The 16,678-nt window shown below is 45.9% G+C and overlaps 1 protein-coding gene across 1 annotated transcript; it reads right to left on the bottom strand.

The window, feature by feature from the left end:
* Positions 1 to 1,122: 1,122 nt before the first annotated feature.
* Positions 1,123 to 12,421, bottom strand: LOC107286936 (tigger transposable element-derived protein 1). The gene is made up of 4 exons (XM_015815385.1): positions 12,009 to 12,421; positions 7,927 to 9,808; positions 6,116 to 6,235; positions 1,123 to 2,352 (listed from the first exon to the last, which is right to left on the bottom strand). Exons 1-3 carry the CDS (start codon positions 12,096 to 12,098, stop codon positions 6,120 to 6,122), a joined length of 2,088 nt encoding a protein of 695 aa, XP_015670871.1. The 5' UTR covers positions 12,099 to 12,421; the 3' UTR covers positions 1,123 to 2,352; positions 6,116 to 6,119.
* Positions 12,422 to 16,678: the final 4,257 nt, after the last annotated feature.

Genomic DNA, 16,678 nt, shown 5'->3' with positions numbered 1-16,678 from the left:
CCCCTCAACCTCATTTTTTATCTAGACCAGGGGTGTCAAACTCACCACGTGACGTGACGCGTTGTGACTTTTTCCCCCTTGCCGGAGCTGTGCTTGGGCAGGCCGGCAGTTTGACACCCCTGATCTAGACTGATGTTTCTCAACCGTGGCAATTTTAAGCTGTGTGGACTTCAATTCCAGAACTCCCCGGTCAGCCTTGCCAAGGTTGAGAAACACTGATCTGTGGAGTCCTTGATGCTTTCTGAGCTTCATGATCTGTTTGCAGACATTTCATTACCAACTAGGTAACATCATCAGTGTGAAGGAGGGTGGGGTTTGCTTCCAGTTTACCTACAGTAGCTTGCCTGGCTAGGGTTCATGGGGGTGTGGTTTTCTCCTTGGTAGAATATCTGGTTGGGTAATAAAACATCTGCAAACAACCAACCTCAGAGGGCAAAGAGCTTAAGCTACAGGTATTCTCGTCTATTGAAACACTGATCTAGATTATTGAACATCTTTATTACTTCAAAGAGTTAAACTCTTTGCCTATTGCCCAGCATCATTATAAGGGCAGCCATATAAATTGCTTAAACAAACCACCAACTGACTCCCAATGACTCTGGGTGCTGATCTTATTATAGGATTTATTGATTAAAGAAAATAGTAATCACAAGAGATGTAAGCAGAGTAGGCCATGGCGAAATGTTGAAGAATAGGCCTGTGAGGGCACTTTTGAGAAAAATCTGTTTTTGACGAGTTATTTCCTACTATGTTTCACTGTACTGCAGGGGTGTCAAACTGCGGGCCCGCGGGCTGGATGTGTCATGGCGAAACTGCGCCCACTCTTGTCAAAAGAAAAAAAGTCGCGGTATGTCACGACACGTCACGTGACGTTTCGAGTTTGACACCCCTGCTGTACTGTGATCGGCTGCAGCTCCTCTCCCAAAATCTCCACAGAGGCCAAAACGTATTCTGCAAGGAGCCACACGACATCCAGAAACATCCCTTGCAGATACGGACTTGTCAATCTATTCAGTTCTCTAATCCCGGCTGACGGCCAAGTGCCAAGATTTCAGAAAATGACCCACTTCTAACCTGCGCTGCTACCCCAGAGAACAAAGAACCGCAGTGTGAATCGAGGACTTCTTTACAACCTTTTAATGTATCGGTATGTTTAAAAGCCACCAATGCCCCTTTGTGCTCGACTCTTAGCCGTCTGCCGTTTTACTCCAATGCTGACGTCATTATCACTCTCTCTTGAGATTGCGTGTTAAGACCCGAACACCAACCCTGCCCCTCTAGGATGTCCCTCCTGGGTGGATTTTCATGTGTTTATGAAACATGGAAGAACTCTGATATGAATCTGTTCGTAGACCGCCAAGTTGGGATTTCCTACTGATGCTTTTCGCACTAGCAGGAGCACTTATGCAGCTAGCTGCTTGGCCATATATACTAACTATAAACTAAGCTTCCTGAGATGTGAGCTAGAAACCAAGCTCTTCCCACACTCGGGCACCTATACAGTCTCTCTGTTATAGTGTTGACCCTCACGTGGATCGCTATCAGCACTGATACGGCGTCTGGCCAGTGTGCGTGTCCTTTTGTGTATTTTCAACTGGAAGCTGGTCTGAAAGCTTTTACCACATTCGGAGCACTTGTAAGGCTTTCGCCCGTGTGGGTCCTCTCGTGTTTCTGTCAATGAAGCTTTCCAAACACCGGTGCAGTTTCTCACCCGTGTGCATCCTTTTTACAGAGTTTTAGGCGGTAGCCGATCCGGAAGCTTCTCCCACACCTGAAGCATTCATACAGCTTCTCTCCTGTGTGGAACCTCTTGTCTTTCATGAGGGCAACTGACCAATGAAGCTTTTGCTGCAGTCTGGACTTTTATATGGCTTCTTTGCTGTGTGGGTCCCGTTGTTCTTCGTGAGGTTTGTTTTCCAGCCAAAACTTCCCATGCTCTGAAGAAGTAACAGTTTTCTCTTGCTGAGGGAGTGCTTCCCTACTGAATAATGGGGGGGGGTTGCTGTTAATTTTCTAACAGTGTAAATATTTATGTAGTTCATCCTTGCACATGTGGAGTATCTGGAACGCTGATGGTTGCACACCATCTCTGGCTCCTCTTAATTCCGTGTTGCTGTTTTTTGCCGCACTGAAAATTGGCCTCTTTTTAAGCTTTCATCGTCATCTTCAGTCAGGAAAGCGTCACTGTCTTTCTTTCCTAAACGCCTTTGTGCTCCCGGTGGATTTACTCACTTTTCTTTAACCCCAGAACCCCAGAAATACAAGCTTTTGATTCCCTCCAAACTCTTGCAAATATCTATTTCTTCAGATCTTCCCACCTGGAAAGTTTTCTCCTTATGTCTCTGTCATATTCTGAGAGAAACAGGAAAAAAAAATTATGTAACTTTTCTCCCAACAATGAATTCCAAACAAACAACTTCTGCTATGAGTTCTAGTATTGCTGGGTCTCCTCACATGCCACCTCTTCCATCATCATCATCATCATGTTGTTGGAAGGGACCTTGGAGGTCATCTAGTCCAACCCTCTCCAACTGTCTTTAAAAGACCACCTCATCTTCCCCTCCTAAATTGAAGACATCCTACATTTAATCATGTTCATTTGATGGTTTTCCACACTAGCTGAAGGCTACACTATCTGAAGGCCCCAGCTTGGGAGGACCTCAGCATCAAGAAGACTGTTCAAAGAATAGTTCATATGTCAATAAGCCACCCATTTATTTATTTTTTAACAAACAGAATGAATGGGCTCACTCACTAACATTTTAAATATCATCGTAGCTTGGTCCATGCAACATTCTAGTTTGGAAGGACCTCATCATTAATAAAGTCCTCTTCTAGGTCTAAGCCACTGATTTACTTTAATATATTTCTTAATTAAATACAATGAGCGGGCTCACTCACTAACAATGTACAAACTGTTGACGGCTGGGCACATGCAACATTTCTAAGCCAGCAGTCCCCAACCTTTGCAGCTTGGCAGCCTGGCAGGTGAGCAAGAAGGCAACGGGGCTGCGTGAGGAATAGGCCAGCACACATGTGTCATGCCTCCATCGGCTCCGAGGAAGACACGGAGTTCCCTGTTGAGGCCCAGGAGGGGGAGTCTGTGGCTTCGGAGGACTGTAGGGAGGAGCAGGCTGAGGCAGGCCAGGGCCCTTCAGGTTTGGAACAGGGAAGGCAGAGTTCAGGGGAGGAGCAAGGCCCCTCCCCACCTGATCCTAGAGCAAGGAGAGCAGAGAGGAGGAGAGAACAAGGGAGGCAGGCTCACTTGTTCCGGAGGAGAACGTCCCGCCCCACTCCACAAGGCACACCTGGGGATTAGGATTTAAGGAGACGCTGTGGGGTGGGGCATTTGCCGGGAACAAACGTAGGATCTTGAGATTGTTCTGACTTGTGCTCTCGTAACCTGGACACGGTTTATATTCTGGACCAGTTTGTTTCCTGATTCACGACCACAAATTACATTCCTGATCTCTTCTTGCAGTCTGCAGTTTGCAGTTCGCAGGCAAGCTGAGAGTTAAAAGAACTCTTTACTTGTTTTCTTGTTATCTGTCTTACCTTGAGAAAAGTGTAAACTTCCCTGGCTGTATTGTTTGAACTCGTGCCAGCATATGTGGGGGGGGGGGCTTTTGGGTGAACATTGGCAGGGATTAAAAAGACTATTGCTCTTGCCAGCTGATTGCTTTGCCTCCGTTCGGGGCCCTGGGTCATCACACATGTGCACACATGTCAGCCTGTCACTCGTGTGCGTGTCAGCCTGCCTCTCATGCGGCCAGGTTACAGATAAGCCACAGTCCGGTAGTGGGCCACAGTCCAAGGTTGGGGACTCCCTGTTCTAGGCCAATCAAATGAAGTTATAACTAAGCTCAGCCTTTCCTAGATGGCCGTACTTCAGTTCCCAGAATCCTTCATTCCTGATCGATCTGTGCAACAGGTCAGATAAAGCAATGGGCCAGAAGAGTGGGAGGTTCCCCTTCATTATAGCCAGGAAGAAACTAGGTAGCTTTGTATGTGGGGTGGCTGAATTTGGATCCCCACCCTGCACAACTGTTTGGATTTCCTGGCTTTCTCGAAATGTAAGACTCTATCCCAGGGGTAGTCAACCTTGGCTCTTTTATGACTCGTGGACTTCAACTCCCAGAATTCCTGAGCCAGCCATGCTGGCGCAGGAATTCTGGGAGTTGAAGTCCACGAGTCATAAAAGAGCCAAGGTTGACTACCCCTGCTCTATCCTCTCTGCCAAGAGACTACAGATCTTGTCATGGAGAAAAATCTATGTGGCTGCTCAGAGTCAACATGAGTTGATGGTACACAATAATCACTCCATCAAGTTATGGGTCCACCTGACAGAAGTCAAGAACAAAGGAGACAGCTAATCTCTGTAACTCTTATATCAGCCCAATAAAACGGACAATGGAAGACCTCTTGTTGCTGTGTACAGTGTGGCAGGAAAGAATGGGAGAGCTATCTGCGGAACTAGAGACTCGACTATGGAAACCTATTTGGAATAGGAAGAAACCCAGAATAAGATATAAATATTAAATTTGAGATGATAATTGATGGATGGTAAAGGTTTTATAGCGACTCGGATTGTTTTGGATTTGGATTTTGTTAAAAGGGAGGCTATTATGAAATGATTTAGAATTTAATACTGAAATGTAACAAGAATATGCTTCTTTTTTCTCTCTTTGCTCTTTATTCTTTGTTCTTTTTTTTTTTTTGGAATGAGATGGAATTAATAATTGGAGAATTATTGAAAAAGAATAGATTTAAATAAGAGAAACTTGGGGTACCTGAATAGTAAATATATAGGTTAGTTTAAATTTTAACATTTGAAAAATTAATAAAGTGTAAAACAGGATTTTTGGGACAGATAATGAGCTCTTCTAAACGTTTATTGATTAATGAAATTCATGTGTAGTAATATAAATTAAAATTTGTTTTAGAAATGTATTAATGAGATTATAATATATCTTAAATAAATGGAGAGTTTCAGTTTAAGTTTAAATATGTGAGAAATTATAGATTTGTATAGAATAGACACTGAGCGATTGAAAGTTTTGATTGATTAAGAGAATTTATATTTAGATATATTAATGAATGATTTTATTCGAATCAATTTGATTATAATATTATATATAGATAGAGAGGGAAATTTTAAGAAATATTGTGTGAACTGTATATTTATAATGCTATTGTTTTCTTTTTGTAATTGAGCACCATATCTCCACGTTGGATCTTAAGACTCTGTTGGTGCAAAATGGAAATAAAAATTGTTTAAAAAAAGGGGGGGGGGACAGCTAATCTAATACCATTAATGCTCAACTGGCAGTCATGTCTTTCCCATCCTCTGCAAACTGATCCTTTCAAGCCAAGACTCTGGGAACCAAAAATTCCACGATTGGAACTGGGACCTTTTTCCTCTCCAGAAAAATGGCATTTGGCTTGGTGAACCATCCAATGTGAAAATACGGCCTAGCCCAGTGGTGGCGAACCTATGGCACGCGTGCCATAGGCGGCACTCAGAGCCCTCTCTGTGGGCACGCGCACCATGCTCGAAGATGGCAACCGTCCCTCTTCAACCAGCCGCCCACTAACTCGCCGAGGTCCCACATGGCCGGATGCATCCCAGCACCCATGCACTCGCTGGCCTCTGTGTGCGGGGGCCGATGGTGTCAGGCAGCAGCCGCCCCGGCCTCACCTTGCCCTGTGACAATGGCACCTCCACCTTGCCTTGCCTCACCTCACCCTGCAGGATGAGCCTCCTGCCCACCGCCCCACCTGCCAGAGACCCCCTGGATCTCCCCCAACCCTGCCCGGCTCCCACAAGTGTCCCTCCCCACGAGCAACATCAAGGTGTTCACGCCCACCTTGGCCACACCCACCCAGTCTGCCATGACCTCCACAGCCACGCCCACCCAGTGAGCCTCGGCCACCTGGCACCCGGCAATAAATAACTGGGTTTTGGGTTGCAGTTTGGGCACTCGGTCTCTAAAAGGTTCGCCATCACTGGCCTAGCCAGTTTGTTCTGCCAGATGGGTTTTGAAACCCTTTCAAAACAGAGAGCACGTTAGTCCAAAGCACCCCATGAATGTTTCCAATGAATCTGCATCCTTACCTAATTAGTTGGCCTCCCCGTCACTCTCTTGCTTTATATCCATAGGAATCTTCACCTTCACAATCTCAAAGGCTTCTTCTTCCTGTTTCGGAGGTTTGAGCATCGTATTCTTTGGGATGACTGAAAAGAAGAAAAAAAGAAAAGAAACTTGATTCAACAAAAACAAGTCCTGCAGGATTGTGCACTAGACTTATTCTTCATTCTCTCCCAGATGAGTAATACTTAAACCAGCCTGGAAGAGGGCATCCAATTTGGAGAGTTAATGGACAAAAATGACTATTCTGGAGTCAATTTTGAAGCCTGCATTCACCAGTAAAATCACATACTAAATCAGAATTGGAGAATGAGTCATCCTCAACTTACGACTGGTCATTTTATGTAAAGCACTTCTGGCCACTGTAAAATGTTGTGGGGCCCTCTCGGCACTCAAGTGACTGCACTGTGGGTGCTTGGCAATGGGCTCACCATTATGACCATGCAATTACATGACTATAATCTGAAATATTTTTCCCAGTTTTTCCCACTCAGAATGGGTTCACTTAACAACCATGCTGTTTGCTGAAAGACTGTGTGATTTGCTTAATGACCACTAAAAAAAATGTCAAAAAACAACAACATTTTGTCACTCATATGAATGGCCCAACCCTACAACTTATGACCAGATTCCTGGTTGCAATTGTGGTTTTAAATTGAGGAGTACTTATAGGTGTAATTTGCACGCCCCTAATAAAAATACTTTTTATTTCTTCTACCCCTAATATGACAAAAGAAAAGGAAATAGCTTGAGCCAGCCAGAATTTAGCAGCAATAAATTCTTTGGAGCCACAATTTTGTAGCGAGATTCAGATGAACTGGCACAGAAGCACAGAAAAAACAATTGACTGTTAACTCTGCAACAAAATGCCCCAAAAACCTTTACTACTTCACCAGAGATGCTGGTAAGAAAAGATGACATTGTGTTATTTAAAAATGGTTAAATGGATTTAAAAATGGTTGAATGGAAACTAAGCGTGTGAAAAGTTGGTCTATTGTGTAAGTACGAAATTTAGATTGTATCGAGAGCCAGTTTGGTTTACAGAGGGTGCTCGGGTTACCATGGCAACTGGGGGAGCACAGATGTCATGGGACTGCACTGCTTAACAACAGCAATTCTGGCAGTCCAGCTTGCCAATGTTAAGCGAGGACCTCACGTGACCGCAACTTCCAACTTCCTGCCAGCTTCCCATTGCCTTTGCTTGTGGGAAGCTGGTAAGGAACATCAGAAAGTGCAGTCGTGTGGCTGTGGGAATACTACAATCGCTGGAACTCCAAGTACCCCTCTTTCAGTCCCATCCCAAGTAAGAAAGGTCACTGAATGGGTGGTCTTAATCCAAGGATCACCCGTGGTATTTAAGGCCCTGGCTCAAAAACAAGAGACTCTGAATTCTAGTTCTGCCTTAGGCATTAAACAACAAATCTTGCCAAGAAAACATCAGTACTAACCCAAGTATAAAGGGTCCTTGATGCTCTCTGAGCTTTTGTTGTTTTCTTGCAGACATTTAATTACCCAAACAAGATTAACATTATCAGTGCTAGTACTGTGACTAGCCCTGATGATGTTACCTAGTTTGGGGCAATGAGACATCTGCAAGAAAACAACCAAGCTCAGAGAGCACCAAGGACCCCACATTTCAAAAAATATTCTCCTTTATTGGTACCAGTCCACTTAGCTGCCACCATCAAAAAGATTTAAAGACACCCCAAAAAAGTTGTTACCAAATCTTTTTTTTTTTAAAAAAAGAGCACAAAATCAGATTTTAAAATTACAATACCTGTAAACATCAAATCGGATACATATGCTTTGAAAGGTTCGTGGTTTTCCAAGTTTTCAGGAACGTCGGATCCACTCGCGTAGCTGGTTGATGGCTGAGGATCATCAGGGTGTTCTTTTACAGTGGATCGAAAGGGCAAAAGGGAGGGAACCGGAGCTGGGGAAGAAATAATTTTCTTCTGGAACCCACTATGTCTGCTTTCCACACTTTCTTTCCTTTTTTCTTCATATATTTCACGATAACACTTCAGGATCTCACGCATTTCCCAGTGCACCCTTCTAAAACGTTCCACATCCGGATCCATACTCTCCAATTCTGATAAAATTTTGTTCACGCCCGAGAAAACACTGGCCAACCTTTTCAGACTGAACGTTTTGGGCTGAACTTCTACAACTTTTTTTTGTTCCACTTTTCTCTCTTCTTTTTTTTCTTCCTTTTCTACCTCTTCCTCCACCACCTTTTGTTCTTCCAGTTCTTCCTTCAGTTCAATCAATTCTTCGTTGGAAAGCTCTCCCTCCGTGTAAGCTATCAAACTTCTCACATCTTCGGCCTCGACCTCTAAATCCAGGGATTTTGTGAGGGTCAAAATCTTCTTATTGATCCGGTCTAAATTTTGGTGCTGCTCAAATTCCTCCAAGTTATCCGCCAGAGCAGAAAAACATTTTAAGCACTTTTTCCAAATGCCTTGCATGCATTTCACACTGACATCCTGCCAGGCTGCTACGATGTTTTCGATACAATCCAGGATATTGTAGCTTTTCCAAAACTCGCTCAGTGTTATTCTGTCGTTTTCCATCGTGGCTAAAGCTTTGGCAAACACGGCGTGCAAATAGTAGGCCTTGAATGCTGAAATTGCTCCCTGGCTCATAGGCTGTAGGAGCACGGAGGTGTTTTGGGGTAGATAAACTACCTTTACGTCGGGGTGGAAACTGTCGAGATCTGGGGGATGTCCAGGGGCTTTGCTTAAGATCAGAAGAATTCTAAAAGGAATTCCCTTTTGCCAACAATATTCCTTTACTTGGGGAATGAAACAATTCATAAACCAATCCTCAAACAGGGTGGGCGTTATCCAGGCCTTAAGATCAGACCGGAAATAAATGGGCAGTGCGGCTTTGTTAATGTTTTTGAACATACAGGAGTGATCCGATTTGTAGATTACAAATGGCTTCAGCTTGAACCCGGCAACATTTCCGCCCAATAGTACAGTTACTCTATCTTTGAATGCTTTACAACCAGGCATCGCTTGGGCCTCTTTGTGTATGTAGGTCTGCTCCGGCATTCTTTTCCAGTACAACCCAGTTTCGTCCATGCTGAATATCTGCGCGGGAAAATAGTTCCCTTCCGCTATGATACCGTCAAGTTCATTCAGAAAGCGTTTGGCAGCTTCCTCATCACCATTTGCAGTCTCACCCGACGTGTGTGTTTTCTGGTAATGGAATCTTTGCTGAAACCGCATAAACCAGCCACGGCTGGCCGTGAATGTTTCCGTGCATTCCTCACCTGCTCGTTCTTTCAGCGTGGAGAAAATGCTGCGCGCCTTGTTCTGAATGAGGAGAAGGCTCACCGGCAGCCTCTTCTGTATCTGATCTTCGATCCAGAGTATAAGGAGTTTTTCCATTTCGTGGATGAGGCCTTTTCGCTGCCTGGTTATACTTACATTCATTCCCGATGACCCTTTCATGGCCTCTCTGATCCTTTCCTTGTCCTTCAAAATGGCAGAGATGGTAGAGTGGGCCAGGCCTTCTTCTCGCGCTATATTAGTCACTTTCTTCCCATCAGCATACGCTTTGATGATCTTCATCTTCAAATTGAGACTGATGACTTTCCGTTGTTTCTTTCTTATTCCTTCTGGCGTGTTGGAGTTTTTTCTCTTTGCAGGTAACTTGGTATGGGATATAAACATATAAACATGTAAATAAGCAAGTAAAAATAAGAGCAACATTATCTGTGATGCTGGCTCTAATAGCTAATATGTGGCTGAGAGAGAGAGAGTGAAGATGTGAAGTTGTAAATGCCCACGGTGGTCACAAAATTAATTTGATACTACAGGTAACCCTCAACTTACAACCACAGTGGAGTTCAAAATTTCTGTGGCAAAGTAAGACATTTGTTAAGTGAATTTTGCCCCAATTTACAACCTTTCTTATCACAATTGTTAAGTCACGGGTCGGCAACCCGCAGCTCCGGAGCTGCATGTGGCTCTTTGAGCCTTCTTCTGCGGCTACCAGCCTTCTCCGCCATTTGCAGAGAGAGAGAGAGGGAGAGGGAGAGAGACTTGCGCTTTCCTTCTCTCTCTCTCTCTCTCTCTCTCTCTCTGTGTGTGTATGTGTAAAAAGAGAGTGGCCTCACGCTGTTCTCGGACAAGCTGACAAGCTTATTGGGCGGGGCTCCTGCCTTTGTTGCGGTCTCAGCAGGAAGCAGCATGTCTCTCTCTCTCTCTCTTACACACACACACACACACACACACACACACACACACACACTGAGTAGGGGAAGAGGACTGGCAGACCAAGGGCAGGAGAGAGCCAGCCCAATAAGAATGTGTGTCAGCTTGTCGGAGAACAGTGTGAAGCCAGCTTGCCAGATGAGCAGAAGATCAGAGAGAGGGAGGAGAGAGAGAGACAAAGAGAGAGAGGGAGAGGGAGAGGGAGAGGGAGAGAGAGAGAGAGAGAGAGAGAACTCATGCATAGCAGCCTCTATTTCTTTTTAAGTAAACTCTTCAATCAAGCTTGGCTCCCAGTGTTTTCTTTTCTCTGGGAAACGGGTCCAAGTGGCTCTTTGAGTGTTTAAGGTTGCCGACCCCTGTGTTAAGTGAATCATTCAATTGGTAAATTAGCAAATTGTCAAGTGAATCTGGCTTCATTGACTTTGCTTGTCAGAAGGTCACAAAAGGGGATCATATGACCTTGCAACTGTCATGAGTCAGTTGTAAAGCATTTGAATTTTGATCGCATGATAATGGGAGGCTGCAATGGTTGTAAGACTGAAAAGCAGTCATAGGTCTCCTTTTTCAGTGCAGCTATAACTTCAAACAATCATTAAGTGAACCATTTTAAGTCAAGGACTATTGTATTTCTGAATGGTCATTAACCAAAGTAATTACTAAACAGGAAGTGGCTGCATCTCATTTTGGGCAATTGCCTACAAAACAGCAGATCACGTTTGGCTGGCTTTTTACACAATAGCTTCACAAGTCAAAATACAACCACTTCTCATTTAGCTGCTACCTCAGTAAGCAACTGTTCACAAACACAGGTAATCTTCAACTTGCGGCAATTGAGCCCAGCATTTCTATTGTTAAGTGAGCTTTACCCCATTTTACGACCTTTCTTGCCACCGTTAAGCGAATCACTGCAGTTGTTAAGATAGCAATACAGTTGTTAAGTGAATCTGGCTTCTCCATTGACTTTGCTTACCAGAAAGTCACAAAAGGTGATCACATGACCCCAGGACACTGCAACGGTCGTAAATACGAACCGGTTGCCAAGTGCCTGAATTTTGATCACATGACCATGGGGATACCGCAACGGTTGTTAAGTGTGAAAAATGGTCATAAGTCACTTTTTTCAGTGCCATTTTAACTTTGCGAACTGTTGTAAGTCAAGGACTACTTAACAATAACAATAATAATAAAGTTGGAAGGGACCTTGGAAGTCATCTAGTCCAACCCCGTGCTCAGGCAGGAAACCCTATACCATTTCAGACAAATGGCTGTCTAGTCTCTTCTTAAAAACTTCCAATGTTGGAGCATTCACCGCTTCTGGAGGCAGGTTGTTCCACTGGTTAATTGTTCTAACTGTCAGGAAGTGTCTCCTTAGTTCTAGGTTGCTTCTCTCCTTCATTATTTTCGATCCGTTGCTATACTATTTGTATAGCGCAGTAATAAAACAACGGACAGCTTCGTTTCCCCACCCACCTCCAGTCCAACCGAAACTGAAACCCAAACTCTGAACTCTGCTACTGCAACTGACTAGTAACTCATTTCCCAGCTTAATAATTTTCCTGGCTTTTTGTGCCACCCTCATATTCCTTCCTTTCCCCCCCCCTCCCCCTCTTTTCAGCCTTTAGGGACCGGATATTACCTGGGCCCTCTCAGTATCCTGGGGGTTGAACTGCTTGAGGTGCAGGGGCCACTGCCTCTCCATCCCCATCTTCTCCAGGGTCTCTTTCATCTTCCTGCAGGACTCGAGTTTTTTCCTGCCTATCCAGGCTTTTCCACGGACGCTGGGATCCCTGGTGGCTTCTCCAGAGCTCCCCTGCCGCGGATCTTCCCTGACTCTCCCCAAGGAGGCCTGGAAATCTTTGGCATCCTCCTCTGACGGAGGCGGAGACGCCGGAGACAGCCACGCCACGCTTTTCAAGAATTCATGCCATTCAGAGTCCCAATATCGGTGCGTTTCCTCCTCGGACTCGGTCTTGATGTGGGGGAGGCCGCCCCTGTTCAGAAAATCCTCGATCGTCTTCACTTGGACCACAATCGGCTCTCCTTCCTCTCTCTCGGTTCTTTCTTCCTCTTCTTCTTCTTCTTCTTCTTCCTCCTCCTCCTCCTCCTCCTCCTCGTGCACCACAAGTTCCTGTTCCTCCATAGTTGTTCCCTCCCTGCAGGAGGGGGAAAGAAAGAAAGGAAGAAGGAAAACATTACAGAGAGTCACGGAGGCCAGGCGATGTCGGGAGGAATTTTAAAAAAATGACCCCCCGTCTTACCTCTCTTAATAGAGTTTCTCTTAAGAGTTGCCCCCCTCCCCCCAGAGATTCCCTGGTTGGAATAAAGCCACATTTCCCTGCTTGGGTCTGGGGATCCTTGGGCTAAGGGATCCCCGGGGATCCCTTAACCCAAGTTGAAATAAAGAAGTAAAGAAACGGGGAGCTCAGTCGAAGCCACGTGTGCCGCCGATCCCGGCCTCCCCCTCCAGCCTCCCTCGGTCTTTCTCTCTCCCCCACCCCCGATCCCCGGGGGCCTCCCTTTGCGCAGGGGCCGGGGCCTTCGCGTCGGGAGGCCTCTCTTGCCATGCCAAGTCCGGCCAAGCTTTGCAACGAGAGCTCCCTTTGTCTTGGGGAGGCACCTGGCCTTTCCAAAGCGGGGTGTGGGTAGGAGAAGCGATTCGCTTTACGGCCTGCTCGTTGCACCCCCCCCAACCGGGGGAGGAGGGGGGGTGGTTTTAAGTGCCGGTTGCAAGCGATCGGCCAAGTTAAAATGTACTTTTTTTTTCTCTCTCTCTCTCTAAATAACGATAGACGCGATCGTCCCCATTCGGGCGAACATTTGTCCTCCGCTTCCGCACTACTTTTTTTTTTTTTTTTGGAAAACTGATCTGTAATAACCCGGGGGTGGGTGGTGGGGGTGGTGGGGGTTCATTCGCTTGCATTGCACCCCGGCGATGCTTCGCCCTGCCGCCGCGACGGTTAGTATATTAGTAGTATTTGTTGCTTCTGCCATGCGCCTTACCTTCCCCGATCCGGGCTGCAGCCTCGCGGGCGATCCGCGTTCTTTTTCGGAACGGGAGGGGGTTGGGGGGAAAGAGAGAGGCCAGCGGCGCCTCTTCGGCGAGGCCTCTCTAGGCCTGCCCCGCTCTATGGCTTTAACTGTTTCGGCGGGTTGGCGGAAGCGCGGGCTTGGGCCGCGCGAGGAAGGCCGCGTGGGGTGTACCGGTTGCGCTGGTTAAACTTGGTTAAAGGAGGCTGGGCGGGGTGTTGCGGGCGGCGGCGGCGGCGGGGGGGAGGAGGAAGCGTTGCGCGCGGTGGGAACTCGGCCCGTTTGGCGGCATCGCAACGCGGGGTATAAAATGAACAACGCTCACCAAAGTGAAGTGGGAGTGGGTGGCTGGGTGGGAGCGTGACTTCATAGGCGTAGGAACTCTTTGGGCTGGTCCAGGGGTAGGCAACCTCGGCTCTTTTATGACTCGTGGACTTCAACTCCCAGAATTCCTGAGTCAGCTGTGCTGACTCGGGAATTCTGGGAGTTGAAGTCCACGAGTCATAAAAGAGCCGAGGTTGCCTACCCCTGGCCGCTGGTCGTTTTCAGCCTAACAAGGTTGCTAATGGTGGGGGAAAGCGGGTGACAGATGAACTTTCAAGAATATAAAACGCATTTTTATTTTATTTTTTTCAAATTTTAAGATTTCAGGGCTCTCCCTTCTGCTGCTCGTGGTTGTGAAGATAATGGAACAAAACAGAACAATTCTTTATTGGCCAGGCGTGATTGGACACACAAGGAATTTGTGTTCGTGAACTCAAAACCAACTTTCTGGATTTGCAAAACGCTTTTATCTCGCCTAGTAGGCGCCTGGCTATAATACTGTTTGGGATTTAGTGGATCACGAAAGTTAAAGCCCTGGGGGAAGATCCCTTTTTTTTTTTTTTAAACAGCAGAGTTGGGAGTTTCCCTCTTTTGATCCAGAAGGCAGGATCCAGAAGGAGTACTTGTGATGCCCCCTCTGGGTTTAGGAAAGAAATCTCTCAATTCTTTTGCGGTCTCTGCTTCTGAAAACAGGTTGAGCGATCAGAAGCAGGCAAAAACTCTGGGCCTGTTTTGAAATCTTGTAGGTGTTCTCCCAAAATGGCTGCCAGGGTGGGCCTGGCCAGATGCACTCCCAACCTGCTATTCAAAGCTCGGCATGGCTGACGGGAACTGCAATCTAGCACCACCTTCAAGGGCACTTGAAGGAAGTGCATTGTGTAGACCAGTATTTCTCAACCGTGGCAATTTGGGGTGTGGATTTCAGCTCCCAGAATTCCCCAGCTAGTAAGGAAATTGGCAGCTAAAATCTGCACATCTTCAAGTTGCACTGTTAGGAAACACTAATGCAAATTAATGATTCCCAACTTAGATAACTAGTTGACGTGCGAATCCCGGGGCCCCCCCAAAATTCCCAACAACTGGCCAGGTTAGCTGTGGAAATGTGTCTTTCTGGACTAGATAAATAAATCTAATGTAAATGTATTGCTATGTAAGCAGTCAAGAGTCTTTGCGGGATAGAAATGTTTTAAAAACAATAAAGGGGGGGGGGGGGCGCTAGCCCAACATTCTGTATCATGCAGTGGCCAATCTGGAAACTCACCCACATGAACAGAGGGACCATAAGTCTTTCCTTTTGGGGTTCCCCAACAATTGGTGTTTAAAAGTGGCTGCTAGTAATTCAAAAAAATAGCAAAGAGCCACCAAGCAGCCACTGAGAGCTAGACCCCACCCTACCCCCNCAACCTCGGCTCTTTTATGACTCGTGGACTTCAACTCCCAGAATTCCTGAGTCAGCTGTGCTGACTCAGGAATTCTGGGAGTTGAAGTCCACGAGTCATAAAAGAGCCGAGGTTGCCTACCCCTGGCCGCTGGTCGTTTTCAGCCTAACAAGGTTGCTAATGGTGGGGGAAAGGGGGTGACAGATGAACTTTCAAGAATATAAAACGCATTTTTATTTTTTATTTTTCAAATTTTAAGATTTCAGGGCTCTCCCTTCTGCTGCTCGTGGTTGTGAAGATAATGGAATAAAACAGAATTCTTTACTGGCCAGGCGTGATTGGACACACAAGGAATTTGTGTTCGTGAACTCAAACCAACTTTCTGGATTTGCAAAACACGGGGTGACAGATGAACTTTCAAGAATATAAAACGCATTTTTATTTTTTATTTTTCAAATTTTAAGATTTCAGGGGTCTCCCTTCTGCTCGTGGTTGTGAAGATAATGGGAATAAAACAGAACAATTCTTTATTGGCCAGGCGTGATTGGACACACAAGGAATTTGTGTTCGCGAACTCAAACCAACTTTCTGGATTTGCAAAACGCTTTTATCTCGCCTAGTAGGCGCCTGGCTATAATACTGTTTGGGATTTAGTGGATCAGGAAGGTAAAAGCCCGGGGGGGGGGGGGGGGAGATCCTTTTTACTTTTCTTTTTTTTAAACAGCAGAGTTGGGAGTTTCCCTCTTTTGATCCAGAAGGCAGGACCGATTACTTCTGATGCCCCCTCTGGGTTTAGGAAAGAAATCTCTCAATTCTTTTGCTGTCTCTGCTTCTGAAAACAGGTTGAGCGCCAGATCAGAAGCAGGCAAAAACTCTGGGCCTGTTTTGAAATCTTGTAGGTGTTCTCCCAAAATGGCTGCCAGGGTGGGCCTGGCCAGATGCACTCCCAACCTGCTATTCAAAGCTCGGCATGGCTGATGGGAACTGCAATCTAGCACCACCTTCAAGGGCACTTGAAGGAAGTGCATTGTGTAGACCAGTATTTCTCAACCGTGGCAATTTGGTGTGTGGATTTCAGCTCCCAGAATTCCCCAGCTAGTATGGAAATTGGCAGCTAAAATCTGCACATCTTCAAGTTGCACGGTTAGGAAACACTAATGCAAATTAATGATTCCCAACTTAGATAACTAGTTGACGTGTGAATCCCGGGTCCCCCCCCAAAAAATTCCCAGCAACTGGCCAGGTTAGCTGTGGAAATGTGTCTTTCTGGACTAGATAAATAAATCTAATGTAAATGTATTGCTATGTAAGCAGTCAAGAGTCTTTGCGGGATAGAAATGTTTTAAAAACAATAAATGGGGGGGGGGGGGGGCGCTAGCCCAACATTCTGTATCATGCAGTGGCCAATCTGGAAACTCACCCACATGAACAGAGGGACCATAAGTCTTTCCTTTTGGGGTTCCCCAACAATTGGTGTTTAAAAGTGGCTGCTAGTAATTCAAAAAAATAGCAAAGAGCCACCAAGCAGCCACTGAGAGCTAGACCCCACCCTACCCCCACTTCATTTGTGCAGCTG

The sequence above is a fragment of the Protobothrops mucrosquamatus genome, unplaced genomic scaffold (assembly GCF_001527695.2).
Source record: "Protobothrops mucrosquamatus isolate PMUCROS unplaced genomic scaffold, P.Mucros_1.0 scaffold_100, whole genome shotgun sequence".
NCBI classification, from domain to species: Eukaryota; Metazoa; Chordata; class Lepidosauria; order Squamata; family Viperidae; genus Protobothrops; species Protobothrops mucrosquamatus.
This window is presented reverse-complemented; position numbering and strand designations above follow the sequence as displayed.

Coding starts and splice junctions, on each gene's coding strand:
- LOC107286936 (XM_015815385.1), bottom strand. CDS start 12,098: ATGAAAGAGACCCTGGAGAAGATGGGGATGGAGAGGCAGTGGCCCCTG. Junction 9,809..12,008: donor AGGATACTGAGAGGGCCCAG/GTAATATCCGGT, acceptor TCCCATACCAAG/TTACCTGCAAAGAGAAAAAA. Junction 6,236..7,926: donor ATCCGATTTGATGTTTACAG/GTATTGTAATTT, acceptor TCTTCTTTTCAG/TCATCCCAAAGAATACGATG.